Source organism: Ochotona curzoniae, unplaced genomic scaffold (assembly GCF_017591425.1).
Source record: "Ochotona curzoniae isolate NIBS_2020 unplaced genomic scaffold, NIBS_Ocur_1.0 contig_3622, whole genome shotgun sequence".
Taxonomy (NCBI): domain Eukaryota; kingdom Metazoa; phylum Chordata; class Mammalia; order Lagomorpha; family Ochotonidae; genus Ochotona; species Ochotona curzoniae.
Genome location: NW_024465926.1, coordinates 14,705,144 through 14,728,579, shown reverse-complemented (window position 1 = coordinate 14,728,579; position 23,436 = coordinate 14,705,144). Strand labels below are relative to the sequence as shown.

Genomic DNA, 23,436 nt, shown 5'->3' with positions numbered 1-23,436 from the left:
GGCCACGTGCGCTCGCGCAGGGGGTGCTGGTGTTGGCATTCGCGGGGCCCCTGGCGGTTAGCAGAAATCAGCCTCTGAACAGGTCGGTAGTCAACAGGCTCTTTCGTGAGCTAGGCCTGTCGGAGGACAGCAACAGAGGCTGCACATAGGCTGTGAGATACTAGGGGTCCCGCACCAGGATGGCTGACAAAACCAAGCCTCCAGAGGGCGGTGCCCCGCAGCCCGCAGCACCACCCCCCAAACCTGGGGAAGAAGCCAACAAAGAAAAGGAGCCCCCTAAGCCATCAGTGCAGCCCAAGGATGAAGTGGGCACAAGAAAAGGGTGTCGCCGCTATCGGTGGGAACTCAAGGACAGCAATAAGGAGTTCTGGGTCTTTGGGCATGCCATCGTCAAGCTCATAAGTTTGGTGAGTAGGGCTGGTATCCCTGGGTGTGGTGTGTGTGTGTGTGTGTGTGTGTTGGGGGGGGTCCTAATCCCAGGGTTGGGGAAGAGGAAAAGCAGGCTCCAGGGGTCTCCGGAGGGCTTGGGGGGCTGCAGGAATCCCTGGCCGGCTCAGGTGTGTGTATCTCTGCAGGGCTGCCTGATAGCGGCACTGATGCTCTTGCACGGGCTCCCCGTCCATCCCATCATAATACTCATCATCAGCATGGAATTGTCCATCTTCATCTTCTTCATTGTGCTCAACAGCTTCGCCCTACAAAGATACATGCCCTTCATCCTGTGGCCCATCACGGTAAGTCCAGAACCAGGCTTGCCATTCAGGTGTGTGTGTTGGCACCTGGAAAGTGACCAACAGCAGGCCAACCTCATCTCCCATGTTTGTGCCCAAGGCAGGGAGGGGTTCAGCAGTTTTGGATGGGGCTCTGGCAGGAGCAGTAAAGTGAGAAATGTTGGAATGGGAGAAGCAGAAAAGGTTTCCCAAACATCTGGCTGTGAGTTGGGGTGAGGGTGAGTTCTGCTCAGCGTGTGATCAAATGATACACACTGAAAAGGAACAGCTGGGAAAAAAAAAAAAGTTGTGTCAGACAAAAGTGAGTAGGCATAGCTATTCTTACAGCAGAAAAAAAGTTTAGATCAAAACTAAAAAGAGATTAAAACATATTTTGACAAAAGGTTCGAATCAGCAAGAAGACATAACAATCATGAACGTACTACTGGATAATCAATGGATTGTAGAACAAACTAAGAAAGACATCAAAAACTTTCTTGAATTAAATGAACACAACAACACAACATTTCAAAATCTGTGGGAATCAACAAAAGCAGTATTAAAAGGGAAGTTCATAGCAGTAAGTGCTTACATCAGAACAAGAAAAACGTCTCAAAGCTCCAATGATACATTTGAAGACTTAGAAAAAGAACAAACCAAGCTTCCAATCAGCAGGAGGAGAGAAATAATAAGGAAGAGAATGGAAATAAATGGAAGAAACTAGTAATAATAACAGTAAGAGCCAAGGCAACGAGGTTGCTGGAAGAAAGCATAAGGGAAACACAGATATGGATGTAGGGAACAGCTTCTTGGACAAGACACCCAAAACACAAGCAACAAACGCAAAGCTAAACAAATGGGAATACATCAAACTTAGAAGCTTTTTACACTGCAAAGAAACAGTCGATAAGAGTGAAGAGACATCCAACACGTTGGGAAAAAAGATTTACAAACAACCTGACAATAGTTTAACATCCCAAATACATCAGCAGTTTAAAAAGAAAAAAAAAAAACACTTCGCAAGGATTTATTCACTAGACTATCCAAACTGGGCCTGGGATCCCATATGGGTGCCAGTTCGTGTGCCAGCTGCTCCACTTCCCATCCAGCTCCCTGCTTGTGGCATGGGCAGCCCAAAGCCTTGGGACTGCACCCACATGGGAGACCTGGAAAAAGCTCCTGGCTCCTGGCTTTGGATCAGCTCAGCTCTAGCTGTTGTGGCCACCTGGGGAGTGAACCATCAGAGAGAAGGTCTTTCTCTTTGTACCTCTTTCTATATATAAATCTTTCCAATAAAAACAAATCTTAAATCTCACACACACACACACACACACACACACACGTATCACCTTACCCCCTGTGAGAATGGCTGAAGTCCAGAATAGAGTAGAAATGCTGCCGGGGTGTATATGGAGAATGAGGAACCCTTGCACATTGTCGGCGGGAATGTAATTAATGCAGCCACAGTAGAAAACTGTGGAAATTTCTCTTTTTTTAAAAATAGTATTTATTTTTATTGGAAAGGAGAGACAGACAGACATTTCATCTGCTGGTTCACTCTTTAAATGACTGCAACAGCCAGAGCTCAACTGATCTGAAGCCACTAACAAGGAGCTTCCTCCTAGTTTTCCATTTGGGTGCAGGATCCCAAGGCTTTGGACCATCTTCTATTGCTTTTCCAGTAGAGAGCTGGAAGGGAAGTGGAGCAGCCAGAATACAAACTGGCACTCATATGGGATTCCAGCACTTGCAAGGTGAGGATTTAGCTATTGAGCCATCGTGCTGATCCTAGAAATTTCTCTAAAAACTAGAAGTGGACTTGCTATATGATCCAGCAATTCTACTACAGAAAGAGTGGTACATTTTATACCAGGGATACCTACATCATCACATTTACAGCAGCCCTGATTACAGTGGCCAAAACTTGGAATCAACCAATGTGTCCATCAGCAGATGAATAGATAAATAAAATGTGATACACACACACACACAGGACTGTTATTCAGCTTTAAGAAAGAATTGAGTTCTACCACTTTCAGCAAAATGGACACAACTGGAGAACACTAGGTTGAGTGGAATCAGCTGGACCCAAAAAGACAAACACTACCTACCCTTCCTTATATGTGAGAAATGAAATTTTAAAAATAATAAGTAAAAAAGAAAGTGTGTATACAATATTGCTGCAAATAGTTTTGCAAAGCATTGTTTCATAGCTTTATCAAACCAATGATGAGGAATATCATACTACTATAGTTTTAGTGATCTGTGATGACTTTAAGATTTACAAATGAAATTTTCATTTGATTATTTATAGTCATTATGTTTCTACTAACTAGGACCTTTTTGCTTTTTACTTGTTAAACTTCTTATTCAGTGAAGTATTAGCCTTTTTTTTTTTTACTGTAATATAAATTTAAAATGTTTACTCAAAAGCTTAAAAAAAAGGGAGAAAGTAGGAGGCTGAAAGAGGGGAGAGGGAGGAGGAGGAAAGGAATACCATTGTGCCCTTAGGATTAATCTACAAGCTACACTGAGTCTGTTAATAAGCAATTCAAATAATAAAAATAAATGTTTAAAAATTCCATTGACGGGCCCGGCGCGGTGGCGCAAGTGGTTAAGTCCTCGCCTTGCACGCCCGGGATCCCATATGGGTGCCGGTTCTATCCCGGCAGCCCACTTCCCTTCCAGCTCCCTGCCTGTGGCCCAGGAAAGCAGTCGAGGACAGCCCAAAGCCTTGGGAACCTGCACCCGCATGGGAGACCTGGAAGAGGCTCCTGGCTTCAGATCGGCATAGCATCGGCCGTTGTGCTCACTTGGGGAGTGAATCATTGGACGGAAGATCTTCCTCTCTGTCTCTCCTCTCTGTATATCCGCCTTTCCAATAAAAAACATAATAATAAAAAAATAAAATCTAAAAAAATTCCATTGAGTAAAATTTTAGCCAATAAAACAAGCGGGGTGATTAGAAGCCTTAAAGTATGGGCTGATAAAAGAGTTACCTAAAAATAATGCAAAGTTTAGATGATTACAGGCATAAATGAGGAACAAATACAGGACCATGAGTGCAGAATGGAAAACCTTACATATTCATTAATTTGAGATTCTGGGAGAGCATTCTCATCTGCTGATTGATGTCTGAAACGCCCACAATGATGAGAACGGAGCTAGTCCAAAGGCCAGGAGCCAGGAATTTAATCCAAATCACCCACACGGGTAGCAGAGACCCAAAGATTAGAACCATCACTGCTGTTGGTGTGGGTCATGGGGTTGTCATTTTCATTCCAGTTATTTGGGCCACCACCTAGAGAAACATGGTGAGCGCAGCAAACACCTATAAGGTGCAGAAAGTGATAACACATTTTATTCAAAAGGCAAGAAAGCAAACACACACACACACACACATAGCATGACTTGTCCACACAGGGAACTATCTATTGTGAGTGGACAAAGGATCATCATCAAATTTGCCCAGCAGGAGAAAAAATTCAGGGACAGAGGTGGAGAGAGGATATTTAAGAGTCCTTCCAGCTGTGGTCTACAGTGGCAGAGAAAGAGAGCACCAGTTGTTGGCCTCTTCTATGAGGTGGGGGCTGCACCCCTACAGGTAGGACATCACCAGTAGTTGTATGTCACCTTGACGAGTTCCATGCCGAACTCACTGTCCATGCTTTCATGGCATCTTCCTGCCAGCTCCAGGATAAAGCAGGAGCATCCCAGGAAAGAGAGCAATTTGATTGACTAGTACAAGGCTAGACTTACACTTGGTGCAGGGATGTGGCTTGCAGGGACCTCCAGCTCAGTGATCCCACCAAACCGCCTGCTTATTGATCCCACATCACTGCCTCTCTCAGTCTACACTAGCAGGAATTAGGGGCCAAAGCTGGGGATCAAATCCCAGCAGCCTGTAAAAACCTTTTCAAAGAGACATTCAGTACGAACAAGGGGTTAGCCTAGTAGTTAAGCTACCCACAACTCCTATCAGCAGACCTGGCTCAACACTTAACTCCGAGCTCCAGCTTTAATCTAGTGCCTGAAGACCCTGAGTGCAGTGATTATGGCTCAGGTCATTGGGTTCCTGCTACCCACGTGGGAGACATGGATTAAGCTCCCAACTCCTGGCTTTGGCCTCGGCTCCAGTCCCAGTCCCAGGCCCAGCACGGTATCTCAACATGGTGACCACCATCAGAACATTTTGGACTTGAACCAGCAGGTGTGATCTCTCTCTCTCTCCCTGTCTGTCTATGTATCTATCTGTGCATCCATCCATCCATCCACCCACCTATTCTTTTCTCCTTCTCAAGTAAATAAATTGTGTAAGTTGTTAAGAGACTGGAAGAGAGAAAATACTCAGGGATAATGAGTGAAAACCTTGTAGATTTAGAAAAGTTCACCCAGGGCCCCGGCGCGGTGGCGCAAGTGGTTAAGGTCCTCGCCTTGCACGCCCGGGATCCCATATGGGTGCCGGTTCTATCCCGGCAGCCCACTTCCCTTCCAGCTCCCTGCCTGTGGCCCAGGAAAGCAGCAGAGGATGTCCCAAAGCTTTGGGACCCTGCACCCGCGTGGGAGACCCGGAAGAGGCTCCTGGCTTCGGACCGGCATGGTATCAGCCGTTGCGCTCACTTGGGGAGTGAATCATTGGACGGAAGATCTTCCTCTCTGTCTCTCCTCTCTCTATATCCGCCTTTCCAATGAAAAAATAATAAAAATAAATCTTTAAAAAAAGAAAAGTTCACCGAAATATGGCAGAGAAGGAAATTCCACAACTTTGCCCCTCCTTGACAACAGCGATTAAGCTGGTGAAAATAGAAGTAGCTTTGTCAGAACTATGGAATCGAGCCAAAACTTACAATAACCCATGCAAGGCTTAATGAGAGAAAGAGCACTGTACATCTTATCCTATCCCCTGGCCACTGCTCACTCCACCTTGGCACAGGCCATGAAGAAGGCAGCCCACATTTCTGGAAAACCTTGGTGGTGGCAGAAGGAAAAATGTAGACTTTTGAAGAAATTCAGATCTGTATTTGCTTTGATCTGTATGGTAACCAATGAAGATACTGGACCTGGAACTTGCTGTTTGGTTTCAGCTAGCTGGTTCAGAACTGTCTTAGGGATACAGCAACTTTGTGGGTAGCATTTGTCCAAGCCATTCAAAAGAAAATATCCTAATCTGAGCCACCTAGGGTGAGAGAAGCAGATGACAAGGGCAGTAGACCAACCAGAGAGTCTGGAAAGGAAAAAGCAGGGGCAGGAAATACCAATGGGAGCATGGAAGCTTTGAGAAGCTCCCACACATAACACAAGATCTCCAAAAGGTAGGCACATTCCCAGGCTGGGGCAGGTGGTCAGAACTGACCATTAGGCTCTGTGCCAGCAGGAAATGAAGACTATCATCTTACTATCGAAATAGAGACTTTCATGGTCACACAAGAAAAAGCCTGCTATTTGGGCACTCGTCCCAGTTGCTCCATTTCCTATCCAATTCCCTGTTAATGTGCCTGGGAGAGCAGCGAAGGATGGACCAAGTCCTTGGGCCCCTACATCCATGTGGGAGACATGGAAAAAGTTGCTGGCTGCCAGCTTTGGATCATTGTGGTCTTCATAGGACTGAACTAGCAGATGGACAGATCAATGTCCTTCCCAATCTGTGTCCTCCTCTCTAACTCTCTAAATAAAAAAAATCTTTAAGAAAAAAAAAAACTTTGGGGCTGGCAGATGACACAGCAGTTTAAGTACTGCCTGTGATGCCAGCATCCCCTATAAGCATAGGTTCCAGTCTCATAGGTTCCTGCTCTGCTTTCTGATCTAGCTCCCTGCTAATGCACCTGGAAAAGCAACAGAAGCACCTGAGCTCCCACCACCAAATGGGAAACCCCAAAGGAATAATACCAAGCTCCTGGTTATGATCCAGGAGAGTGAGCCAGCAGATAGAAAATTTTTGTTTCATCATCTCTAAACTTTCAAATATTTTTAAACGATGCAGAAACAAAAAGAAAGCAGATTATAACAATTTGCCAACTTGTTACCTGCCACTTCTGTGGCTTTATTTTGTTACATTGAAATTATTTGATTCATTTGAGTGATTTGGGGGTGTGGTAGGAACCACGGCTTCCACCCTGTATCCTAATAGCTATCCAATGATAACGTCTTATCACCTCACTTATTCTCATATTAAATACTACATCTTTTCCCCATTGAAGGTGCATTGTTATTATGTGCTAATATATGTAAATACTCCATTTGTGGTGATTCCATTAGTCTTTTTTCTTTTTCTTCTTACTTTTTTTTTCATTTGAAAGACATATTTACAGAGAGGATGTCCCAGCCACTGGTTCACTCCCCACATGGCTGCAATAGCCAGAGCTGAGCTAATCTGAAGCCGGGAGCCTCTCTGGGGATTCCAATAGGAGGACAGGGCCCAGACTTGGCCATCCTCCATTACTTTCCCAGGCCATAACAGTGAGTTGGATCAGAAGTGTAGCAGCCAGGACACAAACTGGCACCCATATGAGATGTTGGTGTGTAGGGGAGAGGGTTAGTCTGTCGAACCACTGTGCCCTTCTAATCAGTTGCACTGTCAAATAGGGCTTTGATTGTAAAATTAGACATTATAAGAAAAGCAAATTCTAGACCTGTCTTATTTTAAGATGGATGTAAAAATCCTCAGTAAAAAGCAGCAAACTGAATCAAGCAGCACATCACAGTGAAGCAGGTGCACTGCCCGAATGCAAAGATTGTTCTAGCTTTGTAATTCTGTTACTATAATTCACCATATTTTAGTTGTTGGAAAGATTATCTTATACACAGCCAAAGGGGGCGGGGAGAAGGAATGGACAACTCAAAACCAATAGTTAGAAAAAAAACTTCACGAGCAAGAATCAAGAGGAATCTCCTTATGTGAATAATAGGTTTCTACTCAAAAATACAACATTACATTTTATGGTAAAACTTCAGAAACATTTCATTACAAATGCCTACTGTGGGGCTGGTGTTGGGGCACAGCAAATAAAGTCTCCACCTGCAATACCAGGTGAATTGGGTACCAATTCACGTCTCAGATGTTCCATCTCCAACACAGCTTCCTGCTAGTGGCATGGGAAAAACAGCAGAAGATGGCCTGAGTGTTTGGGCCCCTACACTCATGTGGAAAACATGCAAGTAGTTCACGGGTCCTGTCTTGAGCCTGACCCAGCCCCGGCTGTTATGGCCATCTGGAAAGTAAAAACAGTATATGGAAGGTTTCTCTATATGTATTTCTGCCTTTCAAATAAAATTAATCTTAAAAAAAAAAAAAGAAAAATGGCTGGGGCAGGAGGTGGGGAGGAGGGAGCTGCAGCTGAGTGGTCAAAACTTGAACTGGCAGGGCTTCCAAGTGTTGGCTTATCCCCCTGGGCCACATCTGGGGCCCTCACCTTTGCTCATTTTTGGGCTAAAGATCTTAATCACTATGATGTGACAAGATCAACAAAAGGTGCACAGATCGGGAAGGAGAGAAAGGAAGCACCACTCAAAGCTATGATGATTTTCTGAGCAAAGTCCAAGTGAATCTACAATCAAATGATTGGAACTGAATGAGTTCCACAAGCCTTACCAGAGTAAGTATTATATACAGAGAATAATACAAAGTACTATTCCTGAACACCAACCAGGAGAAGATACTGTTCTTACAAGAAAATCATAAAACAGCACTCGAGGCTAGAAGGTATCTAAAAACACACCTGCTAAAAGATATACAAGACTTCAGGTAGAGATCATAAATATCTTAGGAAATAAACACCATCCTCACAGGTATGGCAAATTAGTGTTATAGAATGAGCAGTTCAATTTCCAACTAATCTGTTATCAAATAAAGTTTAACCTGATAAGATTGTTCATGAAACCTCATAAGGGGATTCTCAAATTCTTTGGGAAGAATAAAAAGAATGAGGAGGTTGAATTTACCTGAGACACCAGATTGACCATAAAGCTTTGCTAGTAGACTAACAGAATTATTCCCTATCGCATGGCTGCATCCCCTCCAAATTCCTCTTCTGGATCCCTCACCCCCAGTGTGGCTGTATTTTGATATGGGGCCTCTAAGGAAATATTTACAATGAAACAAGGCAATAGTTTGGGTACCTGACAGGATAGGATTCATATTCTTGTCAGAAGAGACTCCAGGAGTTGGCATGGTGTTGCAGAGGGCAACGCTGCTTCCACTCCAGCTCCCTGCCAATTTGCAGGGAAAACCAAGAGACTAAATCTGTATTTCTCAATATGGGCAAGTCCCTTAAACTTGAATTTTAAAAAGCAAGTGTTTGGGCCCGGCGCGGTGGCGCAAGTGGCTAAGTCCTCGCCTAGCACGCCCGGGATCCCATATGGGCGCCGGTTCTAATCCCGGCAGCCCCGCTTCCCTTCCAGCTCCCTGCCTGTGGCCTGGGAAAGCAGTTGAGGACGGCCCAAAGCTTTGGGACCCTGCACCCGCGCGGGAGACCCGGAAGAGGCTCCTGGCTTCGGATCGGCATAGTATCGGCCCGTTGCGCTCACTTGGGGAGTGAATCATCGGACGGAAGATCTTCCTCTCTGTCTCTCCTCTCTGTATATCCGCCTTTCCAATGAAAAAATAATAAAAATAAATCTTTAAAAAAAAAAAAAAAAGCAAGTGTTCAACGGTCTGATAAAATTGTTGAAACAGTGGCCACTGTTATGGCATAGCTGATAAAGCACCGCCTCCAATACCTGCAACCCATATGGATGCTGGTTCAAGTCCCAGCAACTCTACTTGTGCTACTCCCTGCTAATATGCCTGAGAAAGCAGTGGAAAATGGCCCAAGTGCTTGGGTCCCTACAGCCACATGACTGGCCCAGAAGAAGTTCTGGAATCTTAGCTTCAGCCTAGTCTAGTCCTGGCTGCTGTGGCCATTTGGGGAGTGAAACAGTGAGCCAGTGAATAGAAGATCTATCCCTCTCTGTAACTCTACCCAAAGAAAGAGAGAGAGAAAGGAAAAGAAATAGTTGAAATCCACAATATAGCATGTTCTCTATTTATACATAAATATATGTGTCAGAGTATCTGTTTTAATATGTATATGTCTTTATATTATGTGTGTGGGTCAGGCAGATGGTTGAAAAATATCCCTTTGAGGGTGGCCATGCTGCTGGGTCACCAGTTAAGCCCTATCTGCCCCTTGCAGGACCTCCTCAATGATGTGTTCGCCTGCGGCTTCCTCATCGGAGGCATAGTGTTCGCCATGAGGGGCCGGCAGAACGTGCCGACGCACTATTTAATTGCTGTGGTGAGTCTCTCCTGGCTGGCCCATGCGTTTGTTCATTCTTTTGGAGAATTGCAGGGTTGGGTGTTTGCAAGGGGTGTATGTTTCCTGTTTTTAACAGGAGGGTGTCTTTTCATGAAAAACTTGGGGGTGGATGAAAATTGAAAAGTACAGTTGAGAAATCCAGATGATATCCCAGGAAAGCATTCTAAGATCATGGCTGCCTTGCAGCCAAGACTGGCCCCTCTCTAAGCTAGTCCTGAAGGGGGAAGACGGCACAAAGCTGAAGTGATGAGAGAGTGGGCTGGAGAAAGCGCAGGCCCTGGGTCATCTGCCTCCTGCTGGGGTGGTGCTGAGCAGGCGAGGAGTTGGGAACAGGTAGAAGACACCCGCCTCCCTCAGAAGGGCAAGCCCAAGTAATGGAGGTTGCTTTGTGTTCCAGATCCTCATGGGAGTGGCTGCCTTTTTTGCCTTTATTGACATTTGTCTCCAAAGAAAACACTTCAAGGGCAAGAAGGTCAAGAAGAACGTGCTGGTGCCCCCGCCGCCCAAGGGTCAGGAGCCACCCAAAGAAGCTGAGAAACCCAAGGAAACAGAAGCAAAGGCAGAAAAGGACAAAGGGAAGGACAAGGACAAGGACAAAGGAAAGGACAAGGACAAAGGGAAGGACAAGGACAAAGGGAAGGGGAAGAAGTAACTCGAAGGAGACGCTGGGCGTCAGAAATGGCGGTGTGTCACACAGCCCACCGCATTGCTATCACTGTCTTCCTTCAACAATAGTTGCCTTTTCCATCTTCATCACCACCTCTTCTTGTCAAAGAAATCCCCTTCCCCCTTAAAAGAACTCAAAAAACGTGAACTTGATGTCGATGTGATTTTGTTCATTGCACAAAAGTTCCTGGAAGTTACAGCTGCAGGGCAGGAGGCCTCCAGAGCTGGGCCTGGGGCACACGGGGTGGCGAGGAGGGGTTGCTGCCTATAGGCTGCAGGGCACAGAGAGCTGTGGGGACTTGCAGAATGATGGGTACCCCTGGCCATGCACTTTAATTGACCAAAGGCTCAAAAGCAAAACAGGAACAGGAAACAGTCCCTTTTGCTCACACCAATATTTTGATGTCGTTTGTTTTTTGTTTGTTTGTTTTTTAACCGATGATGTCAAGTTTTTTTAAGACACCAGAGCAGTCACATGCAGAGGATGTTTTTGGCTTGCCTTGCTTATACTTTGCAGCTTAATGTTAAGCCTCCTTTGAAATTCACCAAGGGGAGGGAACATGTTGGGGCCTGATTCACGCTGGCAGGCAAATGAACCAAGTCAAATAGGCAAGGGGTACCAGAGTGAGGAAATCCCTCAGAGTCAGACAGCCAGCCTTCTGGGACCTGGAGTATAAGTCTCCACAGAGAACTTGAACATGAGCCTGAACTAGGCTCCAGCGGGGCCTGGGAGTCAAGGCCAACATTTCAGCCTCTCAAGCTCTTGCCCCAGGGCCCTAGCCTTCCTGGGCTGTCCAGGCACCTCAGCAGGGGATAGGGTCATCCTTAGGAAGTGACAGCCCCAGCCTGGAAGCAGAGGAGATGGAAGGAGGGCTGGAGACCTCAGCCTGTAGTCCTGGGTTCCCCAGGACGAAATGGAACAGTAGCTGGGAGGGCAATGTGGTGGTGCAGTAAGTGAAACTTCCACCTGTGACACAGGATTCCCATAGGAATGCTGGATCGAGGTCTGGGTGCTCCACTTTCAATCCAGCTCTCTGCTAATGGGCCTGAGAAAGCAGAAGAGGATGGCTGAAATGCTTGGCCCTGTCAAGCATGTGGAAGACCCTGGTGAAGTTCTAGGCTCCTGGCTTCAACCTGGCCCAGACCCTAGCCATCATGGCTGTCTGGGGACTGAAACAACATATGAAAGTGATCTCTCTCCCTCTCTCTCCCCTTTACTCCCCTACCCCACACCATCACTCTGTCATTTTTCCTTTCAAATCATTGTTAAATGGTCAAGAAATACAAACGCATACTATTCTGCCAAAGAGCCAGAAGCCTGCTCTTAGGTATTTGACCTGGAGAAAATGGGTTATGAAACTGTTCATAACAGCAACCATCAACATCAACAACAACAAAACTAGACATCTAGAACCAGATGTTCAAAGGGAGATGCCAGTGTGCTGTGCTCACAGGCTAGGAGACAGTACTCAGCAGTAGACACAGCACACGGACAAATGTCACATCTTGGTGAAAGAAGCCAGGCATGGAGAAACACCCAAGGCCAGTTCTGAGATGCCCAAGGACGGAACTTGAGTGAAAGCTGTTGAGGGAGGCAGCAGTAGCCTCAGGGATGGAGGGTGAATGCTAATGATACAAAGGCAGAGGGACACTTCAGGGAACATTGAAATCAGCTGCCTTCTAACAGGGGCCCACATGAACGTCCACATTTGTCCCAACATGCAGTCAGGAGGCCAAAGGCTCAGATGCCATTTGTGGCACGCACATGTCCCACACAGGAGGGCCTGGGTCCCATCCAGTCTTCACTCCGGATTCAAGCATCTCCCTCCCACACCCCTGCTGTAGGCAGCAGGTGACTGGGCCCCTGCCACCCATCTGAGACTGGCATTGAGTTCCTGGTTCTTGGCTTCAGCCCAACCCAGCCCTGGCTGCAGCAAGGGTCTGAGGGAGGGAAGGAGACCTCCGGCAAGCTCTGTGACTCTGTGCCTTTCAAAGAAAATGTTAAAAGCAGGACATGCCAGCTGAGGGTGGGCGTTGCGAGCCATTCAAAGTCCACATCACAGTGGAGTACCCAGAGGAGAATCCCAGTTCCACATTCCTGCTGGGAGGCAGCAGGTGCTGGCTCAAGTGGCTGGTTCTCCGCCATTCACCTGGGAGACCCTGACTCCTGACTCCCAGCTTCAGCCTGGCCCAGCCCTGGCTATGTGGGCATTTGTGGAATGAACCATTTGATGGAACAGATTCTTTCTTTTCTTCTCTACCTCTCAAACAAAAATCATTTTTTAAAATGTATTTTTCATTGTAGGTAACGCTTATCTGACAGTGTGAGCTAGTACCCAAGGAGGAGTGACCCCTCCTAGACTCCTCTCTCGCCTAGAGCATGAACTGGTAGCAGCTTTACTAATGCCACAGTGGCAGCCTCAAGTTTGGTTGGTTATCTTTGTGTTGTAGAGTTGTAAGAATAGTTTATGGGAGCCAGTGCAGTAGCCTATCAGCTAAACTCCTCGCCTTGCATGCACCAGGATCCCATATGGGCACAGCGCCAGTTCTAATCCCAGCAGGCCCGCTTCCCATGCAGTTCCCTGCCTGTGGCCTGGGAAAGCAGTGAAGGAAAGTCCAAAGCCTTGGGACTACATCCGCGTGGGAGACGTGGAAGAGGCTCTGGGCTCCTGGCTTTGGATCGGCTCAGCTCTGGCTGTTGCGGCCACCTGGGGAATGAATCAACAGACACAAGATCTTCCTCTCTCTCCTCTCTGTTTTCTACTTCATCTTGGTCCAGCTCTAACCATTGTGGGCATTTGAAGAGTGAGCCAAAAAAATCTCTCTCTCTGCCTTTCCAAGGAACTAATTAAAATGTAAAACATGCAAAACAGCAGGCAGGATGCAGATAAGAAAATCAGGGTAAAAATAGACAGTGAGGCTAATAACTTTATAGGTGAATGCGTAGAAGAAACAAGGCTGCTTGGACCTGCGTTGACACTATTTTATTAAAACGAGAGGGCGCCCAGGCCAAATGCCACTGTTGGCTAAGTCTCCACCCTGAGTTCGTTCCTGAGTCTTTTCAAGGCAGGCTACTTAACTTTCCCTTTCTCTAAGCTTGGAATCACTTTCAGATAGACGGCAAAGAACATTTTTCTCATTCACAACAGATGGGCCATGTTTTTGATTCTCAAACAGACAGAGCTCACAGAAAACTACAAAGAAACAAAGTAGAGGTCAAATCTAATTAGGAAAATCAGGGTCAAAATCTCCAGGAAAAACATAGATTTGGAGGTTGATCGCAAGCATAGGCCATCTTCTACCATGTGAGCCACACCCCGCACACAGCAGAACGGCATCGTGGAAGGCTGGCAGTGGAATTCCTCTCCCCTCTCCATGAGGAAAGCAGCCAGTGATAAAAAGGAAAGTTCTCTGTGGCAAAAACAAAGCGAAAGAGCAGAGCATATGCCATCCCTACTTCAGAGAAAGGGCCTCTGTCCCAACTAGATACGCTTTTATGCAGCGACTACTTTCCTGTACATTGTAATATAATTCACACAAAATAAAATACTTGGAGGCCGGCGTTGAGATATGGCAGGTAAAGCCACTGCCAGCACCACTGGCATTCCCTATGGGCACTGGTTCATGTCGCAGCTGCCCCACTTCTCGATCTAGTGCCCTGCCAATGCACCTGAGAAAGCAGCCAAGAAATGACCTGGAAGAAGCTCCTGGCTCCTGGACCAGCTCCAGCTGCTGTAGCCATTTGGGGAGTGAGTACAAAGGTAAGATCTCTCTCTCTCTCTTCCCTTTTTCTGTCATTCTGACTTTCAAGTAAATAAATAAATGTTTCAGTATACAGTATGATGTGCTTAGACAAATCTACCAGGAGAAAATGTAACAAACGCTGCTGAAAAATGCAAGTCCAAGTAGACTGCAGTGCAAACTCTTTTGGCCTCCTTTGCAGGCTCCTTCCACACTGCCCATTCCACAGGAGCTTTTTGAAGAGCCATTCTATCACGCCCATGATCCCGGGTCACTCTCCTCCCTGCTCAACCCCTCCCATCCACCCCTGCAATCACAAGAAAGATGTTCCCATCTCCCCAGCAGGTTTTCCTCTGTCCTGCCTGGCCAGTGGCCAGCAGCTGGTTTCTGTCACCAGCTTGGGAATCTCATAAAAGACAAAAGCCATACACTGTGTATCTTTTTTGAACCTGGTTTCTTTTGCTCAATGCTGTAACATCCGCCCTTTATCAAAGGCGGAGTCGTCCACCCCAGCCCCCTCCCCCTGCTCCTGGGCCTGCGCCTTCCTGTTTGGGCTATTAGCAGGCAGGCTGCTGCGAGCCCCCAGGCGGGCATCTGTCTAGACGTGGACTTCCAGTTCTTCCAGTCAACGTCCATCAGTGACGGAGGTGGACTAATAGTCGCCAAACTGACACCCTGTATGGAAGTCTCACTCCACAACAGCTGGCCACCCCCAGATGTTTCCTACACCCTCCACTGAACCCTGTTCCCTTCCAGAAGTCATTTGAGGGGAGGTATTGTGGCAAAGTGGGCGACCTACACACTCAGGCATCTCAGATCCGAACAGAGTCCCAGCTGCTCTGTTTCGGATCTAGCTCCCAGTTAAGGCAGCTCAGGAAGACAGCCCGGGCACCTGCACCCCCCCAGCCCCCCCCCGACCCCCTGCCAAGCCATGGTATGGTGTCTTTTGCCAATAATGAAAATACTGGAAACCAGGTGGCCAGGTTATTTCTGTGGTATCTTTCACACCAGCAACAGCATGGCTCTGTTGGCAACCACACTGCTTCCCAGGCTAGCACCCTTTCCTCACACGGGTCACATGATGGGGGAGGGAGAGCAGCATCTCAAGCCACTCCCTGAGGAATGCTTTTGTGACCACCAAGATCTTTTCTCACTCTGCAGGACTCGCACTTGCAAAGAAACCCACCCTGGGCATCACGGCTTGGAGGAAAGTTTTCCCCAATGATATCCAGGTAGGTCTTTAGCCTTACCAAGCTGCTTCTGGTCTGATATTGTCTGGAAGCTGCTCCCCAGGCGTGTGATGGGAGGAGGGCATTGGTTCAGCTGTGGCAGATCACCCGGCCTCAGTACCACGGCCTACGCCTTGCAGCCGCTTCCAGGCAGCCAAGACCACAGCCCGCCCCAACCCAAGCCCCGCTTCATGTAGAATCTGCGAGCCAGCCAGGGATGCTCTGTCAAGGCAGCCACCTATCTCCTTTGGGGAACTGTCTGCTCAAACCGTAGTCCAATTTGAAAATAATTAAGTTGTGTTATAGCGACAAAGTTCAGAACCAACTTTTCAATCACACAGACCTATGTGCCAGCTGTGAGGATAACCCCAAAGCCACCCCGCTGCCAGCCCTTCCTCTGAGCCAGCAAGGTATCAGGAATCAACTTCATAGATGCTTTTTCGGACCCAATGAGCGTTCCCCAGGACTGTGAGAGTGCTTCCCTGCTGCTGCTGAGGAGGGTACCAACAAAAGTCAGGGACTGACGTTTGCGCTGGCCGTGTGTGCTCTGAAGAATAAGGACTTGCCAAGAGAATCAGGGCCCAGCAGCAGCAGACAGGACACCAGAGTCAGCCTGTGCAAAGGCCCTGGGACACAAGGCACTGGAAGGAAGGACCTCCTAGGGCTTCCAAGACACTGGGCAAGATAGGAAACTCCCAAGGTTTGTTTTCTGTTTGTTTTGTATGTGGAGAGTGGGCAGTGGGGATGGAAGTGATCTGGATTGATGATTTCAGCACGTCTGTAGCTGCCAAGGGAGGAAACCCAGAGTGCTGGCGGTGGCAGTGGACGGCCGCAATAGGAGCGTCCTGGAAAGGGACGCGGCGCAGCAAGCTTCGCAGCCGAGAGGAGTGAGCCCAGGGGAGGTGGGCACGGTGAGAGCCCCAGCGCGCAGGACGGCAGGATGCGCCTGCCCTGGGAAGGTTACTCTAAGCCCTACCTAGAGAGAGAGAGAGAAAGAGAGAGAGAGAGAGAGAGAGATCCTGGGGGGCTGGGCGCCGGGGTGGAGAGCGATGGCCCCGAAGCAGCTTTTGAACAAAGGGACAGTAGAGTGGCTGGGAGGCAGCCAGGGCACCGTAAAGACACGGAGGCGGAGGTTGGAGGAAGGTGCAGGCAATGCGATCGGGTTAGCCCCCTGGGGTCCCCAGCCCACGCACGAGCAGGAAGTTAGACGGCGGAGGGCGAGGTTGACAACTCCGCTGGCCAGAGACAAAAGAGTGGGCGTCTCGGCGGACCGCTCCAGGGTGGTAGTGAGGGGACCCGGGGGAGGGCCTGGACGCCGGGGACGTCGGGGGGCCTGCTGCAGGCGGGGTCCCCGGGGGCGGCGCGGGGGTGGGGCGTGGCGGCGCGGGGGCGGGGCGGGGGGCTGCGCCCCGAGCCGGGCTGGGCTCGCTCGCCGCGTCCTCCTTCCGCACAGCCCGGGTTTCCGCTTCCCTCACAGGCGCTGAGAGAGAGGGAGTGAGGCTGTGTCTCCGTCCCACCACTCTGCCGTAGCCGTCGCCTCCAAGGCAGCCATGTGGCCCCCGGACCCCGATCCGGATCTGGACCCGGACACCCAGGCGGACAGCGGCTCCCGGCCAGGGGCCGCGCTGCCCGCACTGCGCGCCCTGCTGCCGCCGCGCGCGTTCCTCTGCTCGCGCAAAGGCCGCCTCCTGCTGGCCGAGTCGGTGAGTGCCGGGGGGCTGCGAGGGGTTGAGGGGCCTCTGGGTTCAGAGGGTGACCCGGAGGTGGGGTGCCGGGACCGTCCCGGTGACTCCTTGGGAGAGTTCCGCCAAGTTAGACCAATGTCCCGCCAAGTTTCGGAGGGGCTCCCCTAGCTCCGAGCGCGAAGGGGGCCCGAACCTGGGCCTCCGCCGATGCCTTGGCCCACAGGAGGCTGGGGCGATGGCACGCTAGGCGGCCTCCAGCGCCTCGTGCTCCCAGTGCCCATGGGACCTCTCCGTTGGGGCGCCCACCCTCAGGACCCCCCAGGTGGCTTTTCTGGGCGCAGGGAGGGCAGGCCCGAGCTGCAGGGAGGCGGGGAGGAGTCCAGTGCAGCGGGAAGAAGGAGCCCCCCGGGACGGGGTGAGGGCCGACCCGGGCAGTGGGGGGCGGGGCCCCTGCGGGGTGACCTCATCCTCCCCACCCCTGCAGCCTGGCTCCCGCCCCGGCGCCCTCCTCCTCCTTCTTTTCCCCCTCCATCTCGCCCCGCTCCCCTGCGGGGCGGGCCTCTTTGTCCTTCCGACCCTAGGAGGCGGCCTCGACGTCGCGTGCGGAATGGGGAGGGAGGAGCGGGCTGGGCGGGCAGCGCTCGGTGGCGGCCACTTGTTGCGGTCCCGCAACTTGATAATGCCTGCCACATTGCCATTTGGCAGACAGGAGCCTAGGAGGTGCCTGATGTCGGGGCTTCAGCAGGTGGCTGAGAGGGGGGGATGGGGGCGGGCAGGGGAGGGGTCTGCCCGGGATCTCTCAGTTGCACCACGCAGGGCTGACGGCAGGAGGTTGCCCTGTGTCTCTTGCCTCTAACCGGCCCAACACCTACCCGACTCCTGGGGTCGGCCCCGTGGCTGGACACCCTTCCCCACCCTGGAGAGTCCATTTTGGGGAGGAACGTTAACTTCACCACCTTCTGAGTGAGCTTCATCCAGAACCCCCTCATGGATGGGGGAAGGAGGCACGGAGCATATAGGCAGCGTGACCCAGCCGGATGTCGGGAATCTAGGCTGGGGGGAAGCAGGAAGTGGGAGGGATGGGCACATCTGGCCCCCTGGGTCAGTTTTGCCTGCCCCATCAAGGGCACAGCTGTGCTGAGTTCAGGAATAAGGAAACTGGAGTCTATACAGGGGATCCCCAGAAATCAGGCGTGCGGGGGTGGGAGGAGGAAGGGGAAGAACAAAAAGCAGCAGACACAGGAAGTAGGGGTCCCAGCGCCACCTTCCGGGGATGCCTTGGCTGTCCAGCAACCCTGTGTGTCTCAGTGTCTCCCGGCCCTGGAGGAGCTGGGAGACTCCCAGGACTCCCTAGGGGCGGGGTGCAGCTCATTTGCCTGCAGCACCCGCAGTGTTTCCTGTGGGCTCTGCTGGGTGGCCCCAGGGGACTTCCCAGGCCCCACCCCAAGTCCCTCAGCCACCGCCATGGCTGGACCAAGGCCTCTCCAAGCATGCACAGGTCAGCCTGGGCTGGGTTCGCACTCTAGTGCCCTGTTAGTGGAGATGCCATGTTAGCTCCTCCCCACGCAGGTGCCCAGGAGGATCAGAGCAGCTGTGCAGAGGTCTCTGTGGGTGCCAGGTGCAGCGAGGCTGCTGTGCGGGCAGCCAGCTGCATGGTGCCCAAGGCCCACCCTGTGCCACACATGGGCTGCAGGGTGACACACACCTCAGCATGAGCCAGGCTGCAGCAGACTTTGGTGGTTTTTATCATCGCTGTTTGTTTTTTAATCTCAAAAGTGGAGAAAGAAATTTTTCACCTGCTGCTTTACTTCCCCCTCAAATGCCCCTGACTGAAGCCAGGATCCTGGAACTGGACCTGGGTCTGCCATAAGGGTGGCAGGGAACCAATTACCCGAGCCATCAGCAATGTTCTTCCTCCCAAAGTGTCCACTAGCAACAAGCTGGACTCCACTGGCCTCCAGGCATGCCCGGAAGGGATGCTGGCAAAGCCCTGGCATCCCAAACAAGCAGGTTCCTAACCATCACACCAATGCCTGCCCCAAGCTGTGAGCTGTTTTCTTTTCCTTAAGACTTAAATTTGAAAGAGTTACAAAGAAAGAGGAAGAAGACAGATTTCCATCTACTGGTTCTCTTCCCCCAGATGACCACAATGGCCATGACAGGGCAAGACTGCAGCCAGGTGCCAGGAGCCTCTTCCAGGTCTCCCATGTGGGTAGCATGGGCCCAAACATTTAGGCCATCTTGTGCAGCCTTTCCCAGGTCTTCAGCAGGGAGCTGGATGGGAAACGATGGGAACTCCAGGAAAAGAGCCAGTGCCCATGTGGGATGCTGGTGTTGCAATGCCAGCCTCAGCTGTGCCAGCTGTACTGTGAGTATAGCTGGCCCCAGATTTCACTACCTCCCCTGGTGCTTTCAAGTGTGGGAAAGCACTGATTGCTATCATTAGCACCATGTGCCCTCCCCCAAGGCTGCGCAGTAACGGACACCTTGGAATGGGTGTTGTGGTGCAGGGGGTTAGCCTCTGCTTGCAATACACACATCCCATGTCTGAGTTCTGGGTCACAGCTGCTCCACTTCGGATCCAGCTCCCAACTAATGCACCTGGGACCTGGAAAGGCAGCAGAGCATGGCCCAAGTCCTTGAGACCCTGCACCCATGCGGGGGGCCCAGACTGACCTTTAGGCTCCTGGTTTTGGCCTGGCCCAACTTTGACTGCTGTGGCCATTTGGTGAGTACACCAGTGAATGCGAGCCCTCTCTGTCATTCCCTCTCTCGATCATTCTGCCTTTTAGATAAATAAATCTTTACCCTCCTCTCACCAAGAAAAAGTTATTGCCTTGCTGTATTCATTTGATCACTTGTCGATCCACCCATCAATTCCCTTTATTTTCTGGTCTTCACATGAAGTTGTAGAAAGTAGAGGTAGGAACTTCATAAAGGCTCAGGGATTCTGTTTTGTTTTGTTTTTTTCCAGGCAACATTCACGTTCAGTGAAAAGCAAGAAGTCTTAGGGGGCAGTTGCTTTTGACACTGGGTGCTGCTGGGTTTGGATTCATCCCCCTTATCCCCCTCCGCGCTGAGTGGATTCTGCCAGAGAAGCAGTTAGGAGACGAAGCCATGGTGGGGTGCTCCAGGGAATAGTGTAGACGTGGGCCCAGGCTGGTCCTGGCAGCAGCAGGACTGTGGGCTGATGACTTCCCTGCTGGAGCCGCCTCTATCCCCTGGAATGAATATCCAAGACCACCTCTGACCTCTGCCCTCCACCCTTCCCTGCAGGGTCTCTCGTTCATCACCCTCATCTGCTATGTGGCATCTTCCGCATCTGCCTTTTTCACGGCGCCTCTGCTGGAGTTCCTGCTGGCCCTCTACTTTCTGTTTGCTGATGCCATGCAGCTGAAGGACAAGTGGCAGGGCTTGTGCTGGCCCATGATGGTGAGAGCCAGGTCTCGGGAGGCCAGGGTTGGCTGTCCATCCCAGGGGGCAAGTGCGCTGAAGGGTAAAGGTGCCCTGGCACACTCAGCTGCGCGGGCAGTAAAGGATTGTGGCGCCTTCCACGCTAGTTTCTGGGACACCACCAGATGGCGCCGGTGCTCCCAGCTCGGCCTTGGAAGAATGCGTGCCTCTGGCCGCAGGAATTCCAGCCATGTCACGCGGGCAGGGGGCAGGGCGGGTTAACTGAGGACTAGCGGGGCTTCCCCAGACCTTAGTACTCCTGACTTTGTGGTGTGGTCACTGGAGAGAACTCTGAGCCCCCACCAGTGAGCTTTACTTAAGAGGGAGAAGCCTTAGAGGAGCAGCGGTAGGAATGAGCAGGAAATGAGACCCACAAATGCACGTGGCCAAGGGGGCCCAGGGGCAGGCTTCCTGATGGAAAGGTGGTACGGAGCTGGGGGAAAGCAGGTGACATTGCCAACTACTGCCTCCCCACCAAATGGGCTGGGTCACAGAGCAGGGGCCAGCAGCCTGCAGCAGGAGGGCCCAAAACAGGACAGAGCCCTGGATTGGGCTGCTTCCCACTCCTAGTGCCCCCTCAGGTGACCTCTGTCCCCAGGCCTTGCCCTTCTCTCCCCAGGACTTCCTGCGCTGTGTCACAGCAGCCCTCATCTACTTTGCCATCTCCATCACGGCTGTCGCCAAGTACTCGGACGGGGCCTCCAAGGCGGCGGGGGTGAGTGGCCCTGCCCCTGGGAGAGGTGCCCTACCATGTGGGCTGGATATTCCCTCTGCCCTAGGGTGTGGGTGCCTGAACATCCTAGCAGGCTGGACTGCTCACTGTTCCCATTTGCCTGTTCCTGGTGGCATCTCCCACCGCCCCTCGGCTCAGTGCCCTCCTGGTGCCATGGAGCTGCTGTATAGCTGACGCCCTGCCTGCTGTGCCCCACAGGTGTTTGGCTTCTTTGCCACAATCGTGTTTGCTATTGACTTCTACCTGATCTTCAATGATGTGGCCAGGTTCCTCAAGCAAGGGGACTCTGCGGACGAGAACACGGCCCACAAGGCAGAAGGTGAAGGTGGGTAGGCACCCTGCACTTCTGGTGGGTGGGAGGACCCCAGCTGCCCAGGAGAAGAGGCCGTCGTTCTTACCTCCCTCCCTGCAACACTCCTAGGGCCAGCCCAGAGCGCACCTGGCCCCAAAGGCACCCCACAATGCTCTTCCTGGACAAGCCTGCAGAGCAGCCCAGGCCTCCGAAGCACCTGTCCCCTCCCCCACACTCACCCTAGGGCCCAGAGTGTCCACCTGCCTCCACACAGCTCCCCCTGCTGGCTCACTTGCCTCTGGCTTAAGGAACAGGGACCTAAGCTGGCATCCTCCTTAAACTCAGAGAGGCTGGCAAGCATGGGGCGACTGGGGGCCATGCCGACTACCACGTCATGTCCTCTGTGCTGGGGGAGGCCTGAAAGGGGCCTGCTGGCTTTCTACTGTTTTAGCTTTGGGTTAGGAAGAGAGCCACAATCACCTTTTCCTCCTTAATGGAGGTATAGATGATACAGGTGTAGGGCCTCCCCCTGTGGGAGGAGCCCAGAGGACGGGGCCAAGAGGAAGGAGTGGTGGGGTCGCAGCTCTGGGGAAAGGGCAGCCTGTGCAGGGTCCATGGCCTGAGCCCGCCCTCTTCTCTGCTTCCCTTATAGAAGAGAATTCTGACTCAGACTCTGACTGAGACCCTCCTGACAGTACTGTGGCCGGCCAGGGGCAAAGCTTCAACCGCTCTGCAGTGATGGGTCGTGCGGCCAGAGCAGGCCTCCCCGCCACCCAGGTTCCACTTCCTTCCCTGAGCTGAGCACCTACAACCACACCCCTCGGCTCAGCCCTGTCAGGCGCTGTGCACATGGGGCGTGTGTGTGTGTGTGCAAGGGTGTTCCCCATTTCCGTCCCACAGGCCCAGCACTTTTTACAGTCTCTGCTAAACTCTGGTCCAAGGAGCCCATGCAGATGGCTCCCCCCTCTGGCCACCATGGTGAGCAGTGTCCACACATGGTGCCCCTGCTTTTGCCAGGAGCTCAGTGGAGACTGACCCTGCCCGGGACCTTTATGCTCCAGGATTGGGTCCTTCTGTCCTTGTAGCAGGGAGAGAACTGACTTTGGCCTTGGTCATCTGGGCACCCACAACTGACACCTGTTACCCCACCCTGAGCCAGAGACTTCCTGAGGACTTAGCACGGACAGTTTCATGATGGGTTGCTGGGCAGGCCCAGCCACACCCCTTCTCCTGGGAGCTGGTTCTTAGGACCCCTGGAGAAATTCCAGACACCAAAGTAGATCTGCTGACCTTGCCTCCCGGGAGAGGACACACACCTTGTGTGTGCAAGGTCTTGCACTGTGTCCACATCTTTGATGGGACTTTGTAACTTTTTATAATTTTTTATACATGTATGCAAAAGCCGTTTTACCAAAGGTATTTTCTGAGATCTGTGAGGCTATATGAGTGGTGGACATTTGTATCCTTGGAATTTTGCATGAGGCTCTCCCACCCTGAAACAAAGCCGGAATGAATTAAAGCAGCCCCACAGTATGCTTGAGATGTATGTGTCTGGAAAGCCGCCGCCTGCCGTGGTGGCCCTGCCCCAAGCCAGACCGGGTCACGCCTCTGAGCCCTGGTGCGGTTCCCGTTCC

The 23,436-nt window shown here is 51.2% G+C and overlaps 2 protein-coding genes across 3 annotated transcripts; both read left to right on the top strand.

The window, feature by feature from the left end:
- Nucleotides 1–51: 51 nt before the first annotated feature.
- CMTM2 (CKLF like MARVEL transmembrane domain containing 2) lies at nt 52–10,927 on the top strand. Its single transcript, XM_040982589.1, has 4 exons — nt 52–407; nt 576–734; nt 9,881–9,982; nt 10,401–10,927. The coding sequence occupies exons 1-4, from the start codon at nt 180–182 to the stop codon at nt 10,653–10,655; spliced, it is 744 nt and encodes a 247-aa protein (XP_040838523.1). The 5' UTR covers nt 52–179; the 3' UTR covers nt 10,656–10,927.
- A 6,170-nt stretch (nt 10,928–17,097) lies between these two features.
- CMTM3 (CKLF like MARVEL transmembrane domain containing 3) lies at nt 17,098–23,333 on the top strand. Of its 2 annotated transcripts, none has more exons than XM_040982586.1 (5): nt 17,098–17,342; nt 20,601–20,756; nt 21,397–21,492; nt 21,709–21,829; nt 22,455–23,333. In XM_040982586.1, the coding sequence occupies exons 1-5, from the start codon at nt 17,190–17,192 to the stop codon at nt 22,481–22,483; spliced, it is 555 nt and encodes a 184-aa protein (XP_040838520.1). In that variant the 5' UTR covers nt 17,098–17,189; the 3' UTR covers nt 22,484–23,333. The 2 variants fall into 2 exon arrangements, with proteins under 2 accessions (XP_040838520.1, XP_040838519.1); XM_040982585.1 differs by having other exon boundaries at nt 21,709–21,835.
- Nucleotides 23,334–23,436: the final 103 nt, after the last annotated feature.

Bases quoted from the DNA above. Each gene is read 5' to 3' on its own strand.
- CMTM3 (XM_040982585.1), top strand. From the start codon at position 17,190: ATGTGGCCCCCGGACCCCGATCCGGATCTGGACCCGGACACCCAGGCG. The intron at 20,757-21,396 runs GTGAGAGCCAGG...TTCTCTCCCCAG, and splicing joins GCTTGTGCTGGCCCATGATG to GACTTCCTGCGCTGTGTCAC. The intron at 21,493-21,708 runs GTGAGTGGCCCT...TGTGCCCCACAG, and splicing joins GGGCCTCCAAGGCGGCGGGG to GTGTTTGGCTTCTTTGCCAC.
- CMTM2 (XM_040982589.1), top strand. From the start codon at position 180: ATGGCTGACAAAACCAAGCCTCCAGAGGGCGGTGCCCCGCAGCCCGCA. The intron at 408-575 runs GTGAGTAGGGCT...GTATCTCTGCAG, and splicing joins TCGTCAAGCTCATAAGTTTG to GGCTGCCTGATAGCGGCACT. The intron at 735-9,880 runs GTAAGTCCAGAA...TGCCCCTTGCAG, and splicing joins TCATCCTGTGGCCCATCACG to GACCTCCTCAATGATGTGTT.